At 43.2% G+C, this 24,383-nt stretch overlaps 1 protein-coding gene across 5 annotated transcripts in view; it reads right to left on the reverse strand.

Annotated features, from left to right (window-relative positions):
- Positions 1–1,390: 1,390 nt before the first annotated feature.
- The window catches only part of PRKG1 (protein kinase cGMP-dependent 1), a gene marked incomplete at its 5' end in the record, with an annotated part of 496,883 nt that continues 473,890 nt past the window's right edge, over positions 1,391–24,383 (reverse strand). For all 5 annotated transcript variants that reach the window (XM_084264379.1, XM_084264378.1, XM_084264382.1 and 2 more), the window contains 8 exons: positions 1,391–3,271; positions 7,599–7,665; positions 8,672–8,734; positions 8,856–8,978; positions 9,912–10,075; positions 12,538–12,679; positions 14,833–14,922; positions 19,013–19,152. In XM_084264379.1, the coding sequence (XP_084120505.1) occupies positions 3,173–3,271; positions 7,599–7,665; positions 8,672–8,734; positions 8,856–8,978; positions 9,912–10,075; positions 12,538–12,679; positions 14,833–14,922; positions 19,013–19,152 (888 nt within the window). In that variant the 3' untranslated portion in view covers positions 1,391–3,172. The remainder of the gene's footprint in view (positions 3,272–7,598; positions 7,666–8,671; positions 8,735–8,855; positions 8,979–9,911; positions 10,076–12,537; positions 12,680–14,832; positions 14,923–19,012; positions 19,153–24,383) is intronic.

Here is a 24,383-nt window from a genome sequence, read left to right on the forward strand (position 1 = left end):
ACTGTAAAACGCAGCAAGCTAAGAAAGGACGACATTTTGAGGTGTGTTTGTCTTTGTCATGCAGCATAACACCAAATTTGTAAATTTTTTTCTTTTTTTTTTTTTTTAATAGGATGCCATGGATTTAAGGCACTTGCAACAATGCCAGATAGCTAGTCATGTTCTAAAACTATGGGGACAGATGAGTTAACAGTACAGTTGACATAAAGTTTAATAATACTGACAATTATGACATTAATTCAAGTCTACCTGGAGCTAAAAACATTACATTACAAATAAGAAAAATGAAGTAATAACGCCATGGGACTCTAAAAGAAAAAAGTTATATGTGTACCACAAAATATCAACACGAAAATACCTATTTACATCAATACTCGCTTGTGGTCCTGTTGTTAAATAAGAGTTTGCTACGGATAATGCAGCGCGGTGAGAAGCTACGGATTGTCCGTGTCTTAATGACACCGTTCTCAATACACTTGTTTTAATTATGGGAGCCAACTCCCTCTGTGTAATTAAACCATTGTCCCGTACATGAAAAAAAGGAGACGAAGAAGAAAGGACGGTAAGTGGAAACACAGAGGCAATCCGCTGCTGTGAATATATATATATATATATATAAAATGCAACTCAAATATATTACTTATAAATGAAGGCGTTTATCATATATATATGCTAAGTACGTTGTTTGAAGTATGCTTAGGGAAAGTGGTGGAAGTCGAGCGAGGTGGTTGATGTCAAAAGAAACTTCTACTCGGCACGCTGCACACCACAGGGGTTAATTCCTGTGCTTGGCACAAGGAAAAAAAGCCAGGAAAAAAGAAAAATAACTCACCATCCCACTTCAAAACCTTCTTCCTGTAATGTTTGTGGGTGGCCACCCCCCCAAAATTGTTGCGCTGCTCCATCCTCCTGGCAACCCCTTGACTGACAACTGCATCTCAGGGACTGAACACCAGCACTTTGGGACAAACCCCTCTCTACATTCTTCTACAGAAAGTCACCCAACGCAATGAGCTGTCGCACCCAGCGTCACCGCATTTGTCACGTGAAAAATGGGATGGGAGGGAAGCGAGTAATGAGCTCGGCTTATGGGCAGCAGGCTGTTTGGTGTGATGCCTAGTGATTATTTTAGCCCTCATATTCAGTGTTGGCTTTCAGCATCCTCCATCCCTCAGAGGCAGGCTGAAAAGCGAGCCACTATTTTTCCCTCAGAGGAGAAATTCCCAGGAGAAGTAGCTGCCAGCTTTTCCCTATGGTTTTTCAAGGCGAACAAAGTTTTCATGATTGATGAGCAGCGGAAATAACCTAAAGTTACCATGCTGATGGCATCGCCTCACCCTTTGGGAAGATGAGAAAGGGAATTCGGCGACACAGATGGGTTTTGAAGGGGTCGCGAAGACTGAGCTCCCTAGTTTGCTGGCAAACAGCAGCATTGTCGGTGCTGTCAAAGGAGGGGAGGAATTATCTTTTTAGTATGAAGTTCCTTTCATTAGGGAAGGAGTTGAGACCTAGCATTAGGAAAACAATTTTTTAATGTCAAAACATTTATTTTCCGCATTCTATGCAGTCAAAAGTCAAGTAAATGTAAATGACTTTTCATCAAAAAAGGAGCCTAGTGATTTTCAGCATATCCAACAGCTCTGAGGTGAAACAGCATCTGCTAAATTTTGGGGGTGGGCTCTATTAACCAAGACCGAAAGCTGACCAACTTTTAGTCCCATGCAAATGCCAAAAAGCAGTCAGACAGGACAGGATTCCTCTGTTCTGTCCTACAAACCAGAAGAGACCATATCCCAGCAAAGGAAAAGCAGGGGAAGTGAGGGAAAAAACACGTAATATTGTTCCCCCCAGCTTTTTTTTTTTCATACGAGCCTGCTTGGTGAGAGCCACCCCCGTGCCTTAAATGCAGTCCCTGGGGTCCTTGGGACACTGGCAACATGGACACCTTGAATGAACACACCCAATATCGGCTTTTCCATTTAATTCTACTGGCTCTCCTTTGTTTGGTGAAGCATTGGGAGGACATTTTTTGCGGGCAGTATTACGGACAGAGCCGACAAACTGGCCCTGAGCCACCTTTTACTTTAATCAACTTTGTACTAAACATGGAAGAGATGCAGACACGGAGACAGAAAATCATCTAGAAGCGCGATGGAGAATGATGCCTCTTGCTACATATTTCTGAAATGGTGGTTGACTCAATTTATATTTGGAGATGAAGGATGTACATAGCACCTATAAAGTACATTACGGGTCTTACGTTTTCCCTTTGGGCTCCAGAAAGGTAAAAACTAAGCTTATTTTTATGCCTAATAGCTAATTAACCAGTGGGTGGTTGTTGTTTTATTAGAGGACTGTTATTTAAGCACTATTTTATAGGTAAAAGGGATTAATTTTATGATTTTTTAAAAAATGCAGTTATGTGTTTGTACCAAGGGAAAGTTAAAAAAAATCCTGCCAAATCCAACCCAAACATCATGTTGCAGTATGTTCTCGGCTGTATGAAAGAAGCGACCCATATCTGCCTTAACAGGATCGAAAGCAGTTGTGCTTTTGTTTTACCAGGCTAAAAATAATTCTCCAAAAGAAAGAGGAAAGGTAACATTCAGTCTCGTCAAGAATACTGCTCAGAAAGAAAAAGGACAAGTTTTACCACTGCTTTGACATGAACTCTTTGACCAGTATCGCTGTGGTCCTCCTTCACTCCTACACTGGCCCACAGTAGAAGACCTACAGAGTTTGGTGGGTGGGAGTAGCCCAAATCCTGCACTGTATTTAGCTACAGCACTTAATAAATTACTATTGAACCTACCGATAAAGCCAGTACCTTGCAGCTAGAATTAAGTGCATCTTACACTACGTTATCTCTTGACTTTTATAATTAGAGCGTAGCAAGATCATCGCAGTGATAGAAAACATATTTCTTTACTGGTGAAAGGCTTTGCGTCAGGACCACCATGTCAACTTCTATTTTAAGTTTGAACGTAAAACATGAAGAGCACTATTGTCATCTAAGCAATAAGTCCTAATGCCACTGTAGTTACTGTAGCAGCATCAATCAAGGCATCATGGTGACCCCGAGCACTAATCCTCCCCAGTTCTTTCGGTTTCGCTGGCAGCCATGTCCCAGGAAGCTGTCTTCAGCAAGGCAGAAGCAGGTAAGAGAAATACATTAAAAATCTATGTCCCATCCTGAGTTGTCATCAGGGGGTGGTTCATCACTGTCCTCCGGGAAGCTGTCAAAATTGCTTGTGTCTGTTGGAGATGCAACCTGAAGAAAGAAGAGAGGGATTTATGAGGGGACAGTCATACAAACACAGACATTTCCTCTTCATCCCACAACCACAATCCTTTAGAAACATCCGGCAGCAAGCACAAGAAGTTCTGCCTTCAACAACTTTTTGCTGAATCCCAGACAGACTTCCCACAGCCTCCCTCTTCTACTCCAATGATGCAGGCCCCTAGACTCTTTGGTTCAAGATGTAAGTAAGGTCATCAGAAAAGATGTGGAAGAGCCCCGGAGCCTCTCCAAAGCCCAAGTTTTCCAATTTACGGCTCCAGGATCATGAATTTGAAGTTGTGAGATGGGTCCTGCCAATTCCCATTGCTTTGACAAATATTGTTCGGCATAGGGAGCCTACCAGAGAAACCCATCTTCCCAGGATGAAGGCCAAGTATGCTTCACAGGCTGAGTCACTGACCCTGGATGTATTTAAAAGCTGGGCAGACCAGGTGCTCACAGTACTCATGGTTTAGTAGAGGACAGGTACGGTTGGACTTGATCTCAAAGGTCTTTTCCAACCTCGGGATTACGTGATTCTTGTTTGAAAATAGTGCCATTTAAAAACTACCATAGCTACATATTTTTTTTTCTTCTTCTTCTAAAACTTCCTTACAATGAGATGCTCATGCAGTCAATGCCATAGTAAAAAACCCCAACAAATAAACCCCCAAACCATACAAACCCAGACCAGCAGAGCTCTCTAGAGCAAAATAATCAGTGTCTTAACTAGAGAAAATTATTGGTTTAAGCTGTAGCCCAGGGAGCCAGTGCAGGCTAGAGGGGACTGCACTTGCCATGAGAGTGCTCTACAGGAAACACTTGGCTGTATTTTTTAGTTGTTTCCCATGTGAAGCTAGTAGAGAAGTCCCAGCCAGAGGCTGACCTGCAGTCCAAGAGACTTATTGGATGTTGAATGCTGCTAGAAGCCTTGGGAAAAGACTATTTGATCACCAAAAGCTCCAAATTCAGCTCTAAATGCATCAGCATTTTCCTGCCGCTGAAAACATCTTGGGGAAAGTTAAAATTCTTGAATACCCAATGCATTTTGAAAAAAAGAAAAAAAAATACTCAGTGAAAGCCTTGTGGACTTACACAGAGTCATGAGATATTCCACTCTGTACTCAATACCGCAACCTAATTTGAGTTATCTGGATCTGTTTACATTGTTGGGTTGAAGAGCCTTCACCCTTTGGGTCCTCCCTCTTGGGGTCCTCCACACTCACCCTCTTCCACAGTCCCATGGGCTGGGTCCCATCCCTCTGCTCCCTTCAGCCCACCCCATGTGAGCTCTTTCTCTAGGAGCAGAAGCGTTGGAGCTGTATGTACAAGATAATAGCTACCGAAGTGTAAGAGATGCACTTGGTGTGGCACTCAGGGAGGCACGAGCCAGAGCATCTTGTGAAAGCCTCTCAGCAGTGATAGACAGTACCTAAGTGGACTGCACTGGGTGCAAGCATCTGTGGAGCTCCCCGGGGCTCCTCTGCAGATGTCCACTCTAGATGCCGCACCTAGCAGTGCAGGCATGGTTCTTTGAGCTCAGCTTGGATGAAGCTTTAAAGGAAAGGAGTCCTGCTCTGGGAAATGGGTCGCCTTTTGTGTTCATCTGACAATATAAAAAGGCTGAGTATACCCAACATCTTAAACATAGAGCATTTTCTTTTTCTTAGAAGAAATATGATTTGGGGAAAAGAGATTGGAGGAGTTGCCACTCTGACATTATGTGATACTAATGCTGGTATGTGCAAATTCTCCACAGTTCTGAGGTTCTGCAGCCCTTTGCTGTCTGAGCCATGGAAACATACGTCCTCTCAATGCCCTCTCCAGCCAAGAAGGGACACTATAGATTTATCTCCTGTCCACCCAAGAAGATAAAAGTGCAAACATTGGTATCAGCTTTATGATTGCTCACCAACACAAGGGCTTGAGATGAATTATGGCACAGAGATCTGCATGTCATTCTCAAGAGCTGTGATGTAAGACAATGCATCTTTGGAAAAGCTGAGAAGTAGGAGAAGCTTTTCAGGACAGCTTTTGTCACAGATTTAAACAGTGGGATCGAGGTCCAGCTGCTCCCTGAAGCAATGTCCTAGGGACAGGCTGAAAATTGAGTTCTTTCCCAAAACCCCATGGAGTAAGAGCTAAGAAGCAGCTTTGATTGCTTCTTTCCACAAGGGTTTAAGAGCTGGAGGAGGCCTGTTTTCTTAAAAAAAGCCCACAAACAAGTGTCTATGGTTAACCCTGCTGGCTCCTTTCGAGCTAACAAGGAGAGGTGCACTGACTGAAGGAAAATCTGATTTCTTCTCTGAGAGCTATGTAATTTAGGCCACTTCTCAGATATGGCCCTTACTGGCAATTGAGATTTTTGCCAAAGCAATGGAAAAACTTGTGGGAAAAAAGGCTGAGAGGGACTGTCAGCTTTGGATTGATGAGGTTCACTAGATAATGGGGGCAGGTTTTGAAGAGGACCTTAGAAGTATGTCTAGAGAAGGTCTAAGACCTCTAGGAAAAAATGAGTGTTGTTGGATTGGCTTTAGGCAATGCATGGCTACAGGACTGAGAAGTTGTCCTGAAAGATGGATCCTTCTGACGAGAGAAGGATGCTCCTGTGTACTTTGGATAGCCTTGATGGTGGTGTGCTGGCCATCAGTATGATGATCAGCAGGTCGCTCTCTTGGGTGCAATCACAGACGCAGTGCCTGGTAGAACATCACCAGATCCATGAACATACAGCCTTGATGATACCAAGAAATAACACCAAAGAAGTGATCAGGGTGCTCACACAAAACCTTTTTTCCTACTGTGTTGGACCTAACTGAAAAAAAAGCAAAGAAAATGTGATTTTCCTGGACAACAGGCTGGAGAGCGGCCTTCCTTTACACAGTGCCAAAGGAGCAGAGATCTTTGGGGTTGTGAAGCAATGTCCCAGCTTGGGGACATTGGGGAGCGATTCACTGTCACTGCTGCTGGTTGTTCTCCCTGAGGGTTAGACATGCAGGGTCCGTACGTGTACTGGGTAAAAGCAGTACTGGAAATGCTCTTACTAAACTAAAAATCCCCTAAAAACTATTTGAAAAACATCCTGGGACATCTTCAGACTACACTGACATCCTGCACAGGTAAACCAGGAACCGAAACTGGGGGTAAAGGAGCAAACTTGATTTTATTGTCTGACTTGAAATGTGGCAAACATTTCAACTAGCTTGAGATGAATTAACTGGCAAGTTAATAGTTAAGAAAAAGCAGCTTAACAGAAAAAGAAAACCCACAACATATCAGTTTAGCTTTATAAAACATTGATATATTCTTTGGGCATCCTGCTTCAGGCAAATGCTTGTAAAGGTCCTGCTTTCTCCCACAGACTGCCAGCAACTTCGGGCAAAATGTCTGTGTAGGGAAGCAAAACCCTCTTGCTCTTTCCCGACAGTTAAGAAAACTTGGGGATGGCAGATTTAGCCCGAGAGCCGTGCCCGCCACTGCTGCAGAAGGTGCAGGACCACGGGCGGATGGAGCAACTGGGTGCAATTAAACACGATTGCTAATGTCATTCTCTCTGTGATCCTGCGGGAGAGGCATGGAGAGAAAGGGATTAAGTTGAAACAAGGAGGGGAGGCTGCAGAACAGAAGGGGCCAAGGTAATTTTTATCTGCTAATCCTGTTTGGTTTCCCTTTGCGGCTGGCTTTGTGGGTAAAGAGCTCACAAAGACATCAAAGGAAGAGCTTTGCTCCAAAGGAAAATGACTCGAGCTATCCCTCCGCGTCTGCTCCTGGTTAAACATAAACTAGGCGGTAACAGGGCTTTTCATGTAAGACACGGATGCAGGGGAAAAAAGGGGTGAAAAGCACAAAAGAAAAGACAGAGGGAGAGGTTAATGCAAAAGAAAAAGGAGATGGCACATAAATCCCACTTGCCTCGTCAAAAGAAATAGGAATGAAGGGGAAAGAAAGAGGATGCATCTAAGAGAAGGGGTGAAAGTGGCAGCTCTCCACTGAAATGTGAAAAGTAGATGAAGAAACAAGTGGAGCAGGTGAGGCAGAGAAAAACATGTAGTAGTGAGTGATCCTGCCTTGATCTCATGCTGCAAAGAGCATTTCATCGAAGTCATGCCCTCCCCAAACCACCCTCCCCCTGGAAGAGGCTGCCAGGACACTAAGTGTAGCCGGAAGCATCTCAAATGTGACTTCTTCAAACATCTTCAGAAGAAACAAAGCACATACTGTCCCCACTTAACTCTGCCGTATTAGTGCCCGAAGCTCCCTATGTTCAGGTAAAAGAAATTTACTGGCCAGGAAGGAGTAAATAAGTAGGAAAACTTACACTTGGGATTATAGGAGGTGTCAGTGTCCCTTTTCGTAACCCTTCCCAGTTAAAGCCTTCAAACCATCTAGAGGGGAGGGAGAATAATGAAATGGTTAGACATATAACAAGAATCTCTCTGTAGTACAGAATGACATTTAAAAGGTTTGAACAGTGGGCTTCATCTCCTGCAGTCATCTTCCTCAAACTGTCCAACCACCCTGAGTAATTTTTCCTGTCATCTTTATACATGTCTTTTGGGACTGAACTGAAGCACATACAGTAACCCAGTGGTGATACCGTGCCTAGTACATGTTACCAATGCTCAGAAGAAAACCAGCCCTCACTGCAGATGTCCTGGCAGATACTCCTTCCTTCCTATAGGGTTGAGCCCTCCCTCCCGTATGAGACCCCTAATGTCCTTCCTTGGAATGATGTTTTACACTAAAGGCATGCACAGGGATGATGTCGGTTTGCTTGGACTATAGCAGCTCAGGTGGGTGGATGAGCCCTGAGCTGAGCCTTCAATCCACCCACCCCAAATGTCTATCCAACTCCTTTCTGTCGCTCTGGGCATAGAAGAGAAGGACCCACATAGATGGATGAGATAACTTGCTTCTGCAACTTGTTCTTATTCCCCTCCAGCAGCATGAAAACTTAAAAAACATTGCTTAATAACTCTCTTCCATCAGACCAAAAGGAATAATGAATTAACATCATGGGTAGAGGGAAAGTGTGTTGGGTGGGAGTTGGTTTGGGGGGAGGGAACATCGAGGAAAGCCTTGGAAAGTGATACTTCAAGCAAAACAAGCAAACAAAATAAAAATCCAAGCAGGCAGTTGCCAAGTTGGATTGCTTCCAAATGCTCTTCTGCAATTAGGGTAATTAAAGCATAATGGTCAACGTGCAATGCGTTTTTTGCTCATGGGCAAGGCTGGCATCTGTACTGAAACACTGGAGGGAAGAAAAATCTGGTGGAAATTCAATCAGAGCCTAAAGCATGCTACAAGGGAAAGACCAACACAGAAAACTGAAGTGTTTGAGATGCATGGTTCAGTGAGATGGATCTGATGGATGGTGGAGAATACACTTACTTGTGCTTTTGGATGTCTTTCACTCCGTTTTTCAAGTTCCCTAATCTTTCTGAAGGATTGTCCCTATAAAATGAATAACAAAACCAGTTACTTTCTTACCACTTCCAAACAACTCCTTTCTTTGCAAATAAGATCTAGATGATTATATATGAAGTTATATATATATTATATTACATGTGTTTACCTGCATAGTTTTTTAATTAAATTAGCAGCATTTTTGGCAATCTTCTTTGGAAATTCAATCATGTCTATTCCTCTTAAGATGATGTTATAGGTCTTCATGGGGTCTGGGCCTGAGAAAGGGGGACTTCAGAGGAGAGAGAGGAAAACAAAGAAGATTAAGAGCTTGTCTTTAAAATATAACTGAGGATTAATTAAAACAAACAAAGCAAAACCCAGAGCCCTACTGAAATGAGAAAAGGCAGATGACAACTAGCAATGCTTTGCTTTCTATGATCTCAAGTGTTTCTCCTCCAAGGACATCTGATAAAGGTCTGGATTTCAGTGATGCTGGCTGGAGGGAAGTACCAATGAGCAAAGTCATGTTTTATGCAGCAGCACGTGCTAAACCTCTAATTTCCATGACGGCCCATGTCCCAGCAGCCTGAGGAACAAGGGCCTAAGCAGCGCTTGCTGGCTTGTTCTCTGTTTGATGCTGTGACAGGCTTGCAGTGGGGATTAACTAGGTTTCCATTGGATTAACAGAACAAGCGTCTGGGTCTAGCCCCAGAGGAGAAGTGGGTTGAGGTGATGGATCCTCTTCCAGCTCAGGTATCCTGGGAGTGAATGATGGGGGATGAGGTGAGGACATGCTAGGAAGCCACTACTGCTAGCATCAGTGGTAAAACATACATCCAAGACTAAGTAAGGGGACTCGAGTTCCCCCTGTGTCAGGTATACCTCCTCCTTTTCAGATGTCCAGCAACTCATCACTGCATCTCCCCAGCCAAACTGCAAATCTCTCTCCTTTCCCCCACCATGTTCAGCTCACTCAGGGCCAAAAATTAATTTCTGCTGTTTCTTCACAGCATTTCCTAAAAAGCCTGCTCATGTCTTGCCTTTTGCGAGCTCCACATGGACGCTGTGATTTAAAGTGGAAAAACTAATTACGAGGTTCAACGGCACGGTGTTGTGACACAGCACACACTGGCTCTGAACCTTCCCCTGGCCTAATCAGGGTGACAACAGCAGAAATATTTGGATCTATCTCCAGCAGCGGTGCTGGCCCCAATGCCCATACCTGCCAGTCAGGAGTTCATACATTAAGATTCCCAGTGACCAGTAGTCCGCCGAAATATCGTGACCTTTGTTCAGGATGATCTCAGGGGCTACATACTCCGGGGTTCCACAAAAAGTCCATGTTTTCTTTCCAAATCCTATTTTCTTTGCAAAGCCAAAATCGACCTGCAGAAAGGAGCAGAGTACCATCAGGGCAGAGCACGAGAGGGAACATTGGCCATATACTCTGCTCCTCTTGAAGTGAAGAACTGAGGTTTCCTCGTGGGAACATCCTCCCAACTACAGCACTGCAGGTCATTCCAGAACCAGGCAACCGCTGTGACCTTTCACTGATTGATCCTTTGTAATATAAAAGAAAAATTCTTGTGAGGGAAGAACAATAAAGTTTTTGGGGAGATGTAACTTCATCTCTTTCATGAGTTGGTTTATTTTGCTTTTGGTTTGTTTTTTTGTTTTCTTTCAAAAACTCCCAGCCCTTACCTCAGCAAGGAACTATTTAGGCTCATTACTGACCATTGTAGCATCTACTGAGAAAGAAGTTCACATCTCTCCCCAGTATAGACAGGGGTGCAGCACAAGTATCCTCCCAGTTCTCCCAATTTACTTGAGGCTGTGACACCATGCTGGCAGGCTCACAAAGCTCAGTGTGCCCCTACAGCGGTGCCCCTGTTAACACTGGCATGTGTGGAAAATCAGTATACGGGGAATTGGAGCTGTCCTTTGGAGCCCAGGCAGAGCTCAGGTTAATAAGCTTACTGTATTTTTAGGTCTCTCCCACTCTGCCCTCCCCAGCCTGGGCACTGAGCTGGCCTAAAGCTGTGGTCTGTAGCATTGCCTGCTGTCTCTCCATGGCTGGGAGATGCTCCTACACCTTGAGGTGGTCAGGAGCAAAATGTGGTACATGGTCACCGTCCCACAAGGCACCTGGGACACTTCTTGTGCTATTATGGATGGATTCATGACGATGACAATGTCTAAGGAGCTGGGGGTTGGTGATGGGACCAGCACAAACCCCAGTCCAGATCCTCCTGGGCTGGGGAGTCCTGCATCTAACCCTTGTCAGTCACCCAGCACCTTGCTGCCCCACCTCCCATTCTTAGTGAAATACTGTAGAGCATAAACTCTTATATCATTCATTAGGTTTAGTGTTAAGGTGACACATGGTGGGTGTCAGGGGCTGTAAAGGTCCACAATGGTGATGGTCTGACCAACTGCTCCCACCTGTTGATGCTGCTCCTGAGTTTCCCTTCCCAAAGGCAGGGAAGTGTCCCCAGGCCAAACCTTGCTCCCTCCACCACTCCTAGGGAGGGCATCAGCTCCTCCTGGATGCAGCTTTTTGTAGGAGTGCATTGCCTGATCCTTTGCTGATGGCTTCACAAGCGTCCAGATTCTCCAGCACCTCCAACCAGAAGTCTTTCTTTTCTTCTCCCTCTCTCCAAGCTCTCACCTGGCATATGTGATATACCTGACGCATGGGGGCACATCTACAGTGTTTTTTGAGGCAAACAGTAAGAGGACTGAACAAAGCAATAGGGTGAAACTCATCAGTAACTCCCTAATTTGGGGGAGTGGATGTCTTGCACATGTTGCCATCCTGGTTTGAGGAGGTGGATCTTGCAGATGGACAGCACTCAGGAGGACCTGACCTTCTGGGAAGAGCAGTTTCGGGCAGACCCATATGCAGTCGCCCCAGAGGATCATTCACGTGTGTGACTGGTGCTCGAACACAAGTGGCCCTTAGAAAGCATGAAGCTGTACTGGGCTGCAACTGTACTGTTGCTGTACTTCAGCAACACAGTCCAGAGAAATTAATAAAAATAAATTCTTGCCGTGACATGATTAAGATTTCCACTAAGAATGCCTTTTTTGTTGCTTCCACAAAGGACCTGACACAGAATTGGCTGTTTGCAAAATCTGCTTCACCAGCTGCCCTTAAAGCCCTCAGATGCAAGTCCTTCCCCTCTCCCCCAGTATTTTAAGACACTAGTTAGTTTTTAGTCCTTTAGTAGCTCCAAAGCAGCCAGCCAGGTTTCTCTTGATGCTCGTGGCTACGCATTTCCACCTCAGGACCACAGTTCTGAATTTCAAGCCAGAATTAGTATTTCCCAGCTCAGTTGTAGCCTACACCTCAGTTTGTAGGCAGTTGGAAAAACACCCCAATGATGGGTGACAACACCCTTGCCCTGATCTCATCTTGGTGTCTATTGATGACCACCATCTGAGACAGGACCCTGTGCCTGGACCTTGCTTCTCATGGCTAATCCTGTGTTCTCCTCCACCCCAAAGGTTAGTTGTCCGATAGAATCACAGAACCGTCGGGGTTGGAAGGGACCTCTGGAGATCATCTAGTCTAACCCCCTGCCAGAGCAGAATCCCCTCCAGCAGGCTGCACAGGACAGCATCCAGGATCACGGGGTTTAAATGTCTCCAGAGATAGAGATTCCCCAACCTCTCTGGACAGCCTCAGCCTGTCCCCAGGTTCTGCCACCCTCCCAGGAAAGAAGTTCCTCCTCAGGGTTAGGTAGAAATTCCTCTAGTCCAGTTTGCGCTCATCACCTCTTGTCCTGTCCCTGGGCACAACTTGAAAAAATAATTTTTTGGCCAAAGCAGATATTGCAGACACTCACCAGTTTGGCATAACCTCGATGATCCAGAATGAGGTTTTCTGGCTTGAGGTCCCTATAAATGATCCCCTTGGAATGCAAATAGGCAAAAGCTTCAACCACGCACGCCGTGTAAAATCTGGTCGTTGAATCCTCAAACGAACCTCTGTGTCAAACAAGAGAGGGAAAGGTGATAAAGCAATTAGATCTCTTCCCTGACCGGATTTCACCAGGCTCTTAAAATATCTATATGTTTCAGTAGAATCACCTTCATACATGGAAAGTGCCTGTTGATAAACTCACCTTCATATTTAATTGCATTTTCATGTTTGAAGGTAGCATCTTTGCCTTCAATCCAGCTTCATATCAAATACTCCAATTGAAAATATTTTAATTTTTTTTAATATAAAATTATGTAGTTTTATTTTATAATTACATCTCAGAGAAGTGACTTATAAATTCTAAATAAAAGGTGATTTTTTTTATTATACTCTTTGACTTTTGGGTGATAAAGCTATTTTGAGCTGTGAAGATGAAGAGCTCCCATACCAATGTTCATAATAGAGACAAAAGGCAGGAAAATTCCAGTTGCTGGGACTTGAAGAGTCTGTTGCAAATACAACATGAATTACACTTTTCGGATCCTTGTTTCAGCACCAGTTTCCTATCATTTTTCTGAAGGAAACCGTGTCCTGCCATGCAGCAGGAACTGGCTGAGCTTGGATCTGTGACTAAGCTAGGTGGCAGCAGAACCACAATTTAAAGCTGAGAGAATTAAAGATGAAATTATCAGCCTCTGGCAAAGAGGGAGCAAAGCACAACCAGGCACCTGCTAACTATGCTACGATTGTTGCTGTGAGGGCCCAGAGAAGCTACGCTGTTAGGAAAAGGAAGGATTACAAAGGAATCGTTCTAGGTAATTAAAAAATAATTGAATCTTTGCTTTCTGATCAATCATTCCAATGCATTTCTGTCGCTTTGCAAATTTAATTAAATCATGTTCGAACTACGAGCCTATTACATAGTTACACGCACTTCACACCATCTTCCCCTGCCCCGGGGGTGTGTTACGTGCATGTCCCACATCCACCCACACAACCAAAACCAAATGCTGCAAGGTCAAACCCTCCCAAGGCAGGAAATACCAGGAGCACATTTGCTTGTGCGTTACGGCACGGTATGTAATTACACGCTTTCCTATTCTGTTCCATGGCTCTTCTGTGTCCCGAACGCACAGTGCTCCTCACAGGGTGGGGATTTGATGCGCGATCCCATTTCCCACTTTGACAAGCTGTCCTCCTTTAATATATGATATCTAGACTAACAGCCCATGCAGATATATCGATTTCTTCCTGCTCCGCTACTGTGTCTGTGTCATTAATATGGAGAAATATCGATAGATACTGTTTATCATAGTGCCCTTGTGATAGAGAGGGGGATGTTGCTATTCACAGTTTCAGAAGGTGGGCAGATGAAACTGGCAGGTCTTTCTCTGGGATGGGGAACTGTGATGTTTCAGAAGACTCTGAGGAAGTCCACATTTTTTACCTTGAAAATGCACTTTCCCATGGATTTCATGGGTAACTATGAACCCTCCTTAACGCAACTTTACAAGTCCAGAGACTAAAACAGCCATGACAGCAATTGTGTAAAGGTGGCATGCTGGAAGGACCACATCTTCAGACCATGTCTTGCAGGACTGCAGTGAACCTGGCCTTGACGTTGCACCTTCTGCAGTCATTATCTGCCATTACCCTTGGTAACCAAAGTCTTTGTCACCCTTAGGACAGTCCCACACTTCTCTAGCAGGTGCCTGAGCCTCCCAAACCTGAGAAATGATAGCACGGGCACTGAGACCACAGCCATCATTTTTGTGGTTGAGAAGATAATTAAAAAGTAATTAATTAAATTAACATTAATATATACCCCTGGCTATTTTTTTTTTTAGATATGAAGACACAGGGAATGGGCAGTCAAAAGAGTTATCGTAGATGCAATTTGTCATACAACTAGTCATAGCTATTGTCATGACTTTCTGTATTTTTTCCAGAGACTCCACAAGAAAAGTATCTGGATAAGTGTCCACTTAAAAAACACCTTGCACATGCTGGATGCAACACAAACAGGTCTTTACTCTCAGTTCTGACTGGATTCTCTTTGTCTCTGGTCAACTGCGCAGGAACAAAAATAGCTTCTCACCTTTCCGGGATCTTAAATCAGTGTGGGAAGATCCGGGTTTTGCCCACAAAGACCTCTGGTTATCTGAAGGTGTATTAGAAAATACTCCACTTTTTAAGACAACAGTTTCTTAAAACTCACCTGTCCCTGAGAATTGTCCAGAGCTCTCCACCGAGGCAGGCTTCCATCAACATGTACAGGTACTTGCTGTCCTTGAACGTCCTGTAGAGCCTGTCGTTGGTGAACAAGAAAATCATGACTAAACCCACCGTACTAGCATGCCCACTTCTCACAGACTGTGGACCTTGACCCAGGAAACACCGTCAGACTAAGGGTATGTTTCAGAGCTAGTGCTACACTTAAGGAGATCATTTCAATGATCATTCGATGGTCAATGATCACTTTGCACATAGGGAATATTTCAGCAGAAAGGATGAGCATCTGAGCAGTGATGTGTATCATGGACCTCAGAAGAAGAGGTCATCACTGTTCTTTATCATTTCAAAAGAATGTGGCCCAATTTGTAATTCATTTCAGAACTTAAACTTGCTGACTTGGTAGAGTTTAAAGAGAACCACTGACATGGAGGTATCTAAAAGCGCTCTTCCTCTTCCTCACAGAGACTCAATGTGGAGGGAAAATTGCCTCAAGGGGTTGCCTAAAGGGCCAGACTTTATGAACCTGCTCTCCTCAAGTGCAATCTACATTCTGTGGTAAAACCCCGATTCTGTGTTTCATATGATTCATTAACCAAACACAACACGACGGCTATGGAAATAAAACCAGGGAATTCAGTATTAGTGGGTTTAATTTCATTTTAACATTGAACTACTTTTATTCTAGGTGTACACACATGGGTACATCAGTTCAGGCTGCCTGCAGGAATGAGCCCACTGTGGGGGGATACCAGAAAGCTTCTTTGGAGCTGCACTGTTGAGAAATTATTTTTTAAAAATTGGGGATGTTGAGGAATATTCTGTTACAATTTAATTGCTCCATTCATGGGAATAGCCAAGAGTTAAAAATTAAAGGGCTGACGCAACACAAAATAAATTAAATCAGGTGGTTTTACAGATTCTAGCTCTTCCCAGGTAGTGAGAAATCCAGTTATTAATAACTTGTATGGACAGCAGGACTCAGTTCCTTTTGAAGGTGTTCAGTTAAATATTAACTTAAAGTACATGGCAAGACATCCCATCAGCTACAACTTGGCTCCGATATGCTTTTGCATCACAATACTAGACAACATTTGTCTCCTGTCTGTTTGTATAGCATCCTGCACGCAGCTTAGCAGCTGTTACCCACTGTATTTTTGGCATGTTTAACAGAAGCAGGTCCCAGCAGGCATAGCTTCGAGGCAGGCAGAAGTTTGGGTACTATGTTCAGTGCTTAGCTACCTGGGAAATACTCTGCAGCTACAAGACACTATTTGCAGCCACAACAAAATTTAAAGGAAAAAACCTTCAAACCTGAGTTTTAGATGTTCCCTTTCTCTAGCATTACTTCTACTGACATTGAAAACCTCAAAAAAGTTGAAACAAACTTTCAGACCATTTCATAGAATTAAAATTTAGGGGGTGGGGTAAAAAAATAATAATTCCTGTTTCTTGCCAGCTGGACAAAATATGATTTATCTTAATAAACGTTTAATCTACATTGTTTACAGAAAGCCTACATATTCAAGAATACAGAATACAGATATTTAAATATGTTAAATGCTACCGAAATGCAGCATTATCTTCTCTAGTTAAGACAGCCCTGCTGAAAAATATCTTTCCAGAAAACGTTGTGGGCATCAAATCTGGCCTAAAACATGCAGGAAAAAACATAAAATCAAATACTGTTTATCAACTGTAATGGAAGTGTAAAGTTTATACATGATGAACATGATGTATTTCAGTGGATCAAGCAGTCGCAGGCTTGAAATGTCACAATATTAAAATTATTTTTTTATTAATTTTTCTTATTCAGCTGAATATTTGCAGATGCAGTGCAGACATCCATGGCTCAAGTCTTGTTAGACCTTCACCAAACTTACACAGCACATTTTATTCTGTGAGGTTCTTAAGTTTACCCACAAGTTTTCTTTAGTGATACCCGGCCTTAGAATCACAGAACCACCAGGTTGGAAAAGACGTTTAAGATCATCAAGTCCAACTGTTCCCATCCTATGCTAACCCACATCCCTGAATACCTGATCTACCCTTTTTTTAAACACATCCAGGGAAGGTGACTCAACCACCTCCCTGAGCAGCCTGTTCCAGGCCCCAACAACTCTTTCAGTAAAATTTTTTTTTCTAATATCTAATTTGACCCTGCCCTGGCACAGCTTCATGCCATTTCCCCTTATCCTACCTCCTGTCACCTGGCTGAAGAGACCATCGCCCACCATGCTACAACCTCCCTTCAGGTAGTTGTAGGTGGTGATAAGGTCTCCCCTCAGCCTCCTCCAGGCTAAAAATCCCCAGCTCCCTCAGCCACTCCTCAGAGGATTTGCACTCCAATCCCTTCACCAGCCTGGCTGCCCTTCTCTGGACTTGCTAGAGGACCTCAATGTCCTTCTTTTGGTGAGGAACCCAGAACTGTACACAGTACAGCCTCTTTTCTTTCTTTTGCCCTGTTTAATGCATTTCAATAACCAAACATTATCCCAGCTGGCCCAAGAAAGTATATAAAGAGGTTATGAATGATTTTAGGATAGAAACAACTTCAAATCCCTGTGGTTATGCATAAGGAGAAGTGAGGGGGAAGTGCAGACACAGAATTTTATAAACCAGAGAGGATTTTCAAGATCCAAACGAAAGGTTGGACTTCATGACTTAGAAAGTTGCTTCCCAGGCCAGGATTTCCATGGGTTATTAAAAACAGTTAGGGGAAGCTCATTATGCAAAGAATAAGAATTATTGCTTGGCATGTAAGGTAAAGACCTATGGCTAATGCATCCTTTTTCACCTGCCTACTGAAAGAATAGAACGTGGGAATGGAGAAGTATTTACTAGCTACAAGCATCAGTGAAGACTAAAAAACGTTTGCAGGCGTGGGCCTTTTATTTAAGGAGTGGGTATTTCTGGATGTGGTGTCAAAATGTCACTCCGGTTGGCTGTCCCTGCACTTCCCCTCCCTTGGCATCCCCATCCGAGACAACTTCAGAAAATAAATCCATAGGCTGCAACAGCCTGCAAGGTATATTTGGCTCTAGCCTAGGTAATGGGGCCATGGCTGTCAACTGAGCGTTACAGGATGAAGGAAACTGTAGCCAGGTGTCAGGCTGCAGTTGTCACTCATAAATCAGAGGTGAAGCAGCAGGGTCCAGGGGAATCCCAGGGATCAGCCTGGGAAGGAAACACCCCCTTAGCGACTGACAGGCGGTCCTCCCCGCCATGCACTTGCCTTTGCATTTTTATCTCAGGGGTTTGGTTTCACCTCTGGGTTAGCGTGTCTCTCTGGAGCAAATTTTGGGAGCAGGAGTTGATCTCCAGCAAAAGGCAAGCACTTCAGGCATCTCTTTGAGGGTGAGATGAAGCACCCTTGGCTTAGATGAGAGGTTGCCCTTTGAGATACCTCCAGCTCAGTGAAATTCATTGCCCTGCCAGAGATCCTCACCACCACCCACCACTCTTACCCTGACCCAAACCTTATAAAGAGCCATCCCTCCTTCCTGCTGATGGATACTCACAATCCTTGAAGAGTGAGAGAACTTCACTATTAGGGTTAAAACAATCAGCCTGGCAACTGATTTTATTCACTGGAGCATTGCATCTGCTTAGGTTTTGGGGAGTGATAACAGCTGAGGCATTTGCCTGTGGTGAGTCAAGGGACACAGAGCCAGATAAATGTAATATATCCTAAAGAGAAGCACTAGATATAACTACTTATTCACATGGCAGCATGTGATGTCAAAAGATTAAACCCTACCTTCCAGCTTCACTTTGCAGACAGAAAAATTGAGAAATGCAAAAAAAAATGGAAAAAAACATTGAGCAGGGGCAAAGCTGAGTCACACTGTGTGTGTCTACATGCAGCATCGCCCACTGCCATCAGAAATTTGTGGCCTGGGGGTGATGCTTGCTCCAGGAGCCAGAAATTCATGTGAGCACAGCATGGGGCCAATGCAAACTGGTTAAGTTTAGGCTTGGGTGGACTTTCCCCCATGGACAGGGTAACAGCAGGTTTGTCTGGAGAAGATCTTACTCCATAGGTACCTGCAGGGAAGCTATGGTTCACAGGTTTTCTGGTGATGGATGGATTACTCCTAAGAGGTTTTATGGAATGCTGAGATTGGCTATGCATTGCTCCCACATGGAAGGCAAAGGAATAGTACCTCACGATGAAGTCTGAGTGTGCACTCTGCATAATCTGCTTCTCTGAGCGGATGTGCTCCTGCTGCCTCGTGTCCACAATGTGACGTTTCTTCAGTATTTTCATGGCAAACGTTTTGGATTCTTCACTTTTCAGCTGGACCTTGGGTAAAGCAGGCAAACACAATGGTTAGAAAAGGGGCGCATCCCCCTGCCACGCTGCAACAGTCCAACTGCACAGGGACCCTGCAATCCCATCACCCTACCTTCAAATACTTCTCGCTTCTTCAGTCATTAGCTTCATTTCAATATCAACCAGATTTCTAAATAATTTGCCTACTGGTAAATTGAAAAGCCATTTCTAAAACTCCAACCCAAGCATTGGCATCACCCTCAGGCCAGAAGCTAACGTACAAGGTTCACAAAGCGTTCTTTCTACAGCTAGTAACAAATGCACTGGCTCTGGCAGGGAAAATGCAGTCCCTGGATGTTTGCAGAGGATGAGCAGAGCTGGCTTTTCAACAGCACTGCTTGGTCACGTCTTTACTTTTAACCTTAAGCCTCAGCAACCTATTTTTAGCTGTTTTCCCAAGAGGAGGTTGAAGGGAGCTGTTTGCTTCTTTGCCAGTGTTACCCTGGTAATTTCTAAACCCTGAGATATCCCCAGATTGCTCAGAGGGACCGGTACCTACCCCAAAGTCGGCTGGAATGCAGTTGTCTTTTCCACCTTAGCCATCACCTCTTAGTCACCACCCAAAAAGAAAAGGCACCTTGTCATTGACCTACCAGCCCTCTTAGTCTCCTAAACTCCCTGGCAGTTGCTCACAATAATATTGCCAGTTAAATGCTTTTTCTTAATTTGGTGACTTCTATTTTACTTTTCCTGTAGGAACTTGGCTTCAGCCAGCAGACTGTCGGCCACTGTCACCAAGCCCCATCAGAAATCCAGCTTGGCTTTTTAGGTAAGAAGACAACATTCACACAATCACTGTGTATTCAATATAATGTCTATTTTAATGTATTTTTTGGTAATGGGAAAGGGGGCTGATGTGAGACATGGCACCTTCTACACCTTTCCCAGGCAGCAATCCGTCGCCTCTGCATTTTGCTTTGTTCATGTAATGGTTTGGGTTGCAGGGGAAATGCAAGGAGGAATGACATCCTCAGCATCTCATCTTTGTCAGAAATCAAACCAGTACTCAGATGTCTACAAAAACTCATAGAGCTTTAGGAAATTGAACCCAATAAGCTGATTCTCGGCTGGCAGAGAGACTTCCACCACCACTAATTCAGAAATAAACCCTAATTAATGAGAGCCCACTCATTTACAGCCAGTGTTTTCATCCTAGTTTCTTCAAAGTGTATACAGCTATGCATAGATTTCTCTATCTCTCTTAAAACCAATTGGGGTTTTGATCCCCAGATTTGCAGCTTCTCGTTTTCCCCACAGCCACAAGCCTTTCTAAGCCCACATGAAACTTTCCTTTCTCCAAAAGCACTATTCTGTATTTCACACTGAGATTCATAATTATTATCTTTGCATGAAGCCTGTGTTTGCCATTTAATCTTCAGGGAGACAGGGTACAAAGACCTAAACAATCCACATAAAATAAAGAAAAACATTTTTTCCCTCGTCTATGCAGTAGAGCTGCCCAGTTATTTATTGAACTGGTGCTACACAGCGCTGCCTTCGCGATGTGGTTTGACCACAGCTCAAAGCAGAAAGAAATCCTGCACTTATGGCAGACTGAGAGCAATAAAAACATTTTTTGGTTTGGGGTTAGAGTTTAGCTTTGGGGTTTTTTTGTGGGGACTGGGGCTTTTTCCTGTTTTGTTTTATTTTGAATAAATGGCTTTTGGACTTTAGTTCCACTGTCTGAAGTGAATCATTTGATATTATCCAATTTAAGTGGAACCAGGCAGTTTCAGGGGAGAGAAGTGGGATGGCACACATGGAGTGAAGACACAATGAAAGCAAAGGTAAAATCTGGACTGATCTGAATTTACTAAAACTTGCAAAACAAATTAAATCAATTTAAGTTTTAGCATGACCAGGCACATACTTCTGGAGAAACCTTTCCCTCTTGTGTCTGATGGCAATTCAGGCCACGTGGTTTCCCACCAGACCGGTCCACCTGGTAATGGACAAGTGCAATAGGTTGACACATAAATGAGTTCAAACAAAAGTCTGTGCCAATCACTGTGGGATATTACAAATCAGATTTGGTTTCTTTCAGCCTGCGCTTTTTTGAAGGTTATGCTGTCCTCAAAGAATAATGAACAGTGGAACCAAGAAAGTAGCTCCAGCAGCTAATCTGAACACTTAAGTTTCTTAAATAGTGGTAACTATGGACATGAAACATAAAAAAAAAAAAAATATTAAAAAAGAGGGTATTTAGCACTCTCAACTTACTTGAAAAATAAATTCCTCTCTTCCTAACTTTAATCTGTACCAGCAACACTGTTAAAAATAAACACAACCTGGTGGAGGCTCAGATGAATAAATTCCAGTATTTTATAATAAAGCACAATATTAACGGTGTTATAATTTTAATACCATAGATTCTAATTAGCTAATTTTTGTGTCTTTCATTAAAAGGTTGTTTATTTTATTAATTACTGCTTTTTCAGAGATGCCTGGACACATGATGGAGAATCTGGGGAAGTAACCTGCTTTCCTATATGCACTTGCACAGCTTCAACATAAACTCATTAAAGGAAATTACTATGAGGAAGTAGAAGACAGTGATGTTACCTCTGTAATGTTACCTCTGCCACAAATGTTTAAATATACAATGATCAGGCGGCTAAAATTAGCTAATGCGAGACTTCGACCTAATGCCATAGGAGAATTTAGATGCATTTTCTGTTCCCACTCCTGTTGTGCTTCGTAATGCAGGAGATTTGTGAGAGTTAGAGAGTGCAGGGGGGATTAATTTGCATTAAACATTCTGATGCACCAAAACAAGCTGCTGAGGTATAAAATCCAAGCCTTACGATTTGGATATACTGCTCATCTACCTGGAAAATTGATCTTGCAAACTTCTGCTCCTTCTTCAATATGCCCAAGTCCTCCTTTCGCTTTAGTGTTTCTGCCAAATGTGGCAACTGTTTTCATGACGTAAAGCTGGGTAGCTTTGGGTCATTTCTATTATTTTTACAAACTGTAATTTATAATATTTAGGTTGTGATAGTTAATAGGAAAAATTAAAAAAAAAAGTATAATCCAAAACTAATTTTAAAAGCAGAAAAGAAAATACCCACGAGCCACTTGGACTTCTTATTTGAAAAAAAAAGAGGATTAATGTTGAGAAGGTGAGAACGGGATGCTGAGAACAACCTGTTCTCCAATTGCAATGAGAAAAATAGCACTGGGAGCCACAGAAGCCACAAGGATTTTGACTCTTGGCTCCAAAGGAGGGGGTATGCTCGGCAGGAAGCTCAGCCTCCCAGAGAAACCCACCACAAAAATCTCCTAAATGCTTCAGAAAAGGGAAAAAGGTGCAGTTTTCGAAGCAGGAAGTTTACAAAAGAGTCATCCTCTCTACAGAGCTCACAAGATTGGCTCTCACTCACTTGAAAGCAACATCTTGTATTTCAAAGGCCCTGGGACTATTGATTGGGTAGAGACCTGCTGGAGCCTTGGGTTTGCATTGCTCTTCTTGAAGAGCAGCTGAGCCACTAAGAGAATTGACACAGTGTAACCACCAACCTCCATCTCTCTCAACCTTTCTTTTTTTTTTATTTTGGCAAGTTAAAAAAAATTCTGTTCCTTTCCCCTTTTTCCACTCCTGTCTCCTTGCATTGACCTTCACCAGTCACTGCCCTTTCAGCAGCACAAAAATCTCCAAAAATGAAGATACAGTGCACAAACTGTAACAGCAAAACATCAAGGCCACCGTAAATGTCCACATTCAATGATAATATTAAAGTTGTGTTTCTGCTGAAAGGTCCAATGTTAGTATAATATTAGAATTTATAGCACTGAGTATACAAGTAGAAATGAACCTCTAAAGGAGAATACAAACTCTTTCAGTCATAGAACAGGAATACTTTTTTTCTCCAAAGGAAAAGAAAATGCAATAGGGTGTGTAGATAAGTAAAGCCAAAACGCCACATTAAAGGGGTGATGTACAAAATTAGGGAGAGAAGAGGTAGAACTAGATTAGGTCATTCTACAAGATTCTTATACAGGAAAAAATTATACACCAAAAGAGTGGTCAGGCATTGGGACAGGCTGCCCAGAGCAGTGGTGGAATAACCGTTCCTGGAGGGGTTCAAAACAGATGTGGCACTTTGGGAGGTGGTTTAGTTGACATGGTGATGTTGAACAGATGGGTTGGACTTGATCTTAGATGTCTTTTCCAACCCTGAAAAATTCCGTGATTCTATGAAATGTATTAAAAAACAGCCATATAAAAAATAACAGCAGACATACTGCTTATAACTAAATGTGCCAATTGTAGAAGCACATAGAATAAGAAATAGCTGCTTTGATTTTGCATATATATATATGTATTTTGCAGATATATTTTTGTATACATATATGCAAAAAATTCTATAAAATCTACACAGCATATATATTTATATGCACCTATAATATAAATATAACATAAAATGCATATACATACATATTTTGCAATATATTCTGGCCCAAGCACTATGGTGATGGGTTATTGTGCTGATTTGGAGCGGTTGCCGCATCATCCACCAGCAGATCTTAACTGGACAGGGGTATATGGGAAGAGTCATGTTCTTCCATGTTTTGGCCCCTTCCCCTTCCATGAGCTCACAGCATCACCAAACTGATGAAGAGAAACTATTCCCATCATCTGCACGTGACACCCTTCCAGACCTTTGAAGGAAGGGAGCCCCACAACATTAGGAGTTGAAGTAAGCAGCCCTAAATCTGCCTTCTCCCCATGTGCCTTGAGGTCTCATGTCACCTGGGGAGTGCTGTTCAGCCAGTGTCATCACCTCATCATCTCCTCTTTGGCTGTGCTTCAGCGTGGTGCCCCATTCCTATGTCACCAGGTGGTTTTTGGGAAGTCTGAGTCATCATAGCAGAGCTACCCCTCCACAAACCCAAACAGATGGGTCATCATCTACAAATACACTGAATCAGAAGTTCTCTTGAAGAGGATATGAGGACACAGCAGGAAAATGAGTTTCATTTTGCTGCTAAGTTGAATACATGGGACTACCTTTAACTTCTCAGCACTGAGAAAATAATGCTGATTCAGTAAAGAAGCTTTTAAAAGTTCAATACAAAGGGGGTGAAAGATGTCTTGGTAGCAAGTTGAGTAGAAGAGGAATGCTACAAGATTGGGACAAGATGGGAAGACAAGGGAGAAGAATAAGAGAAAAGGAGAAGGACAGATTGAGTGAAGAACA

Source organism: Gallinula chloropus (genome assembly GCF_964237585.1).
Source record: "Gallinula chloropus genome assembly, chromosome: 5".
Taxonomy (NCBI): domain Eukaryota; kingdom Metazoa; phylum Chordata; class Aves; order Gruiformes; family Rallidae; genus Gallinula; species Gallinula chloropus.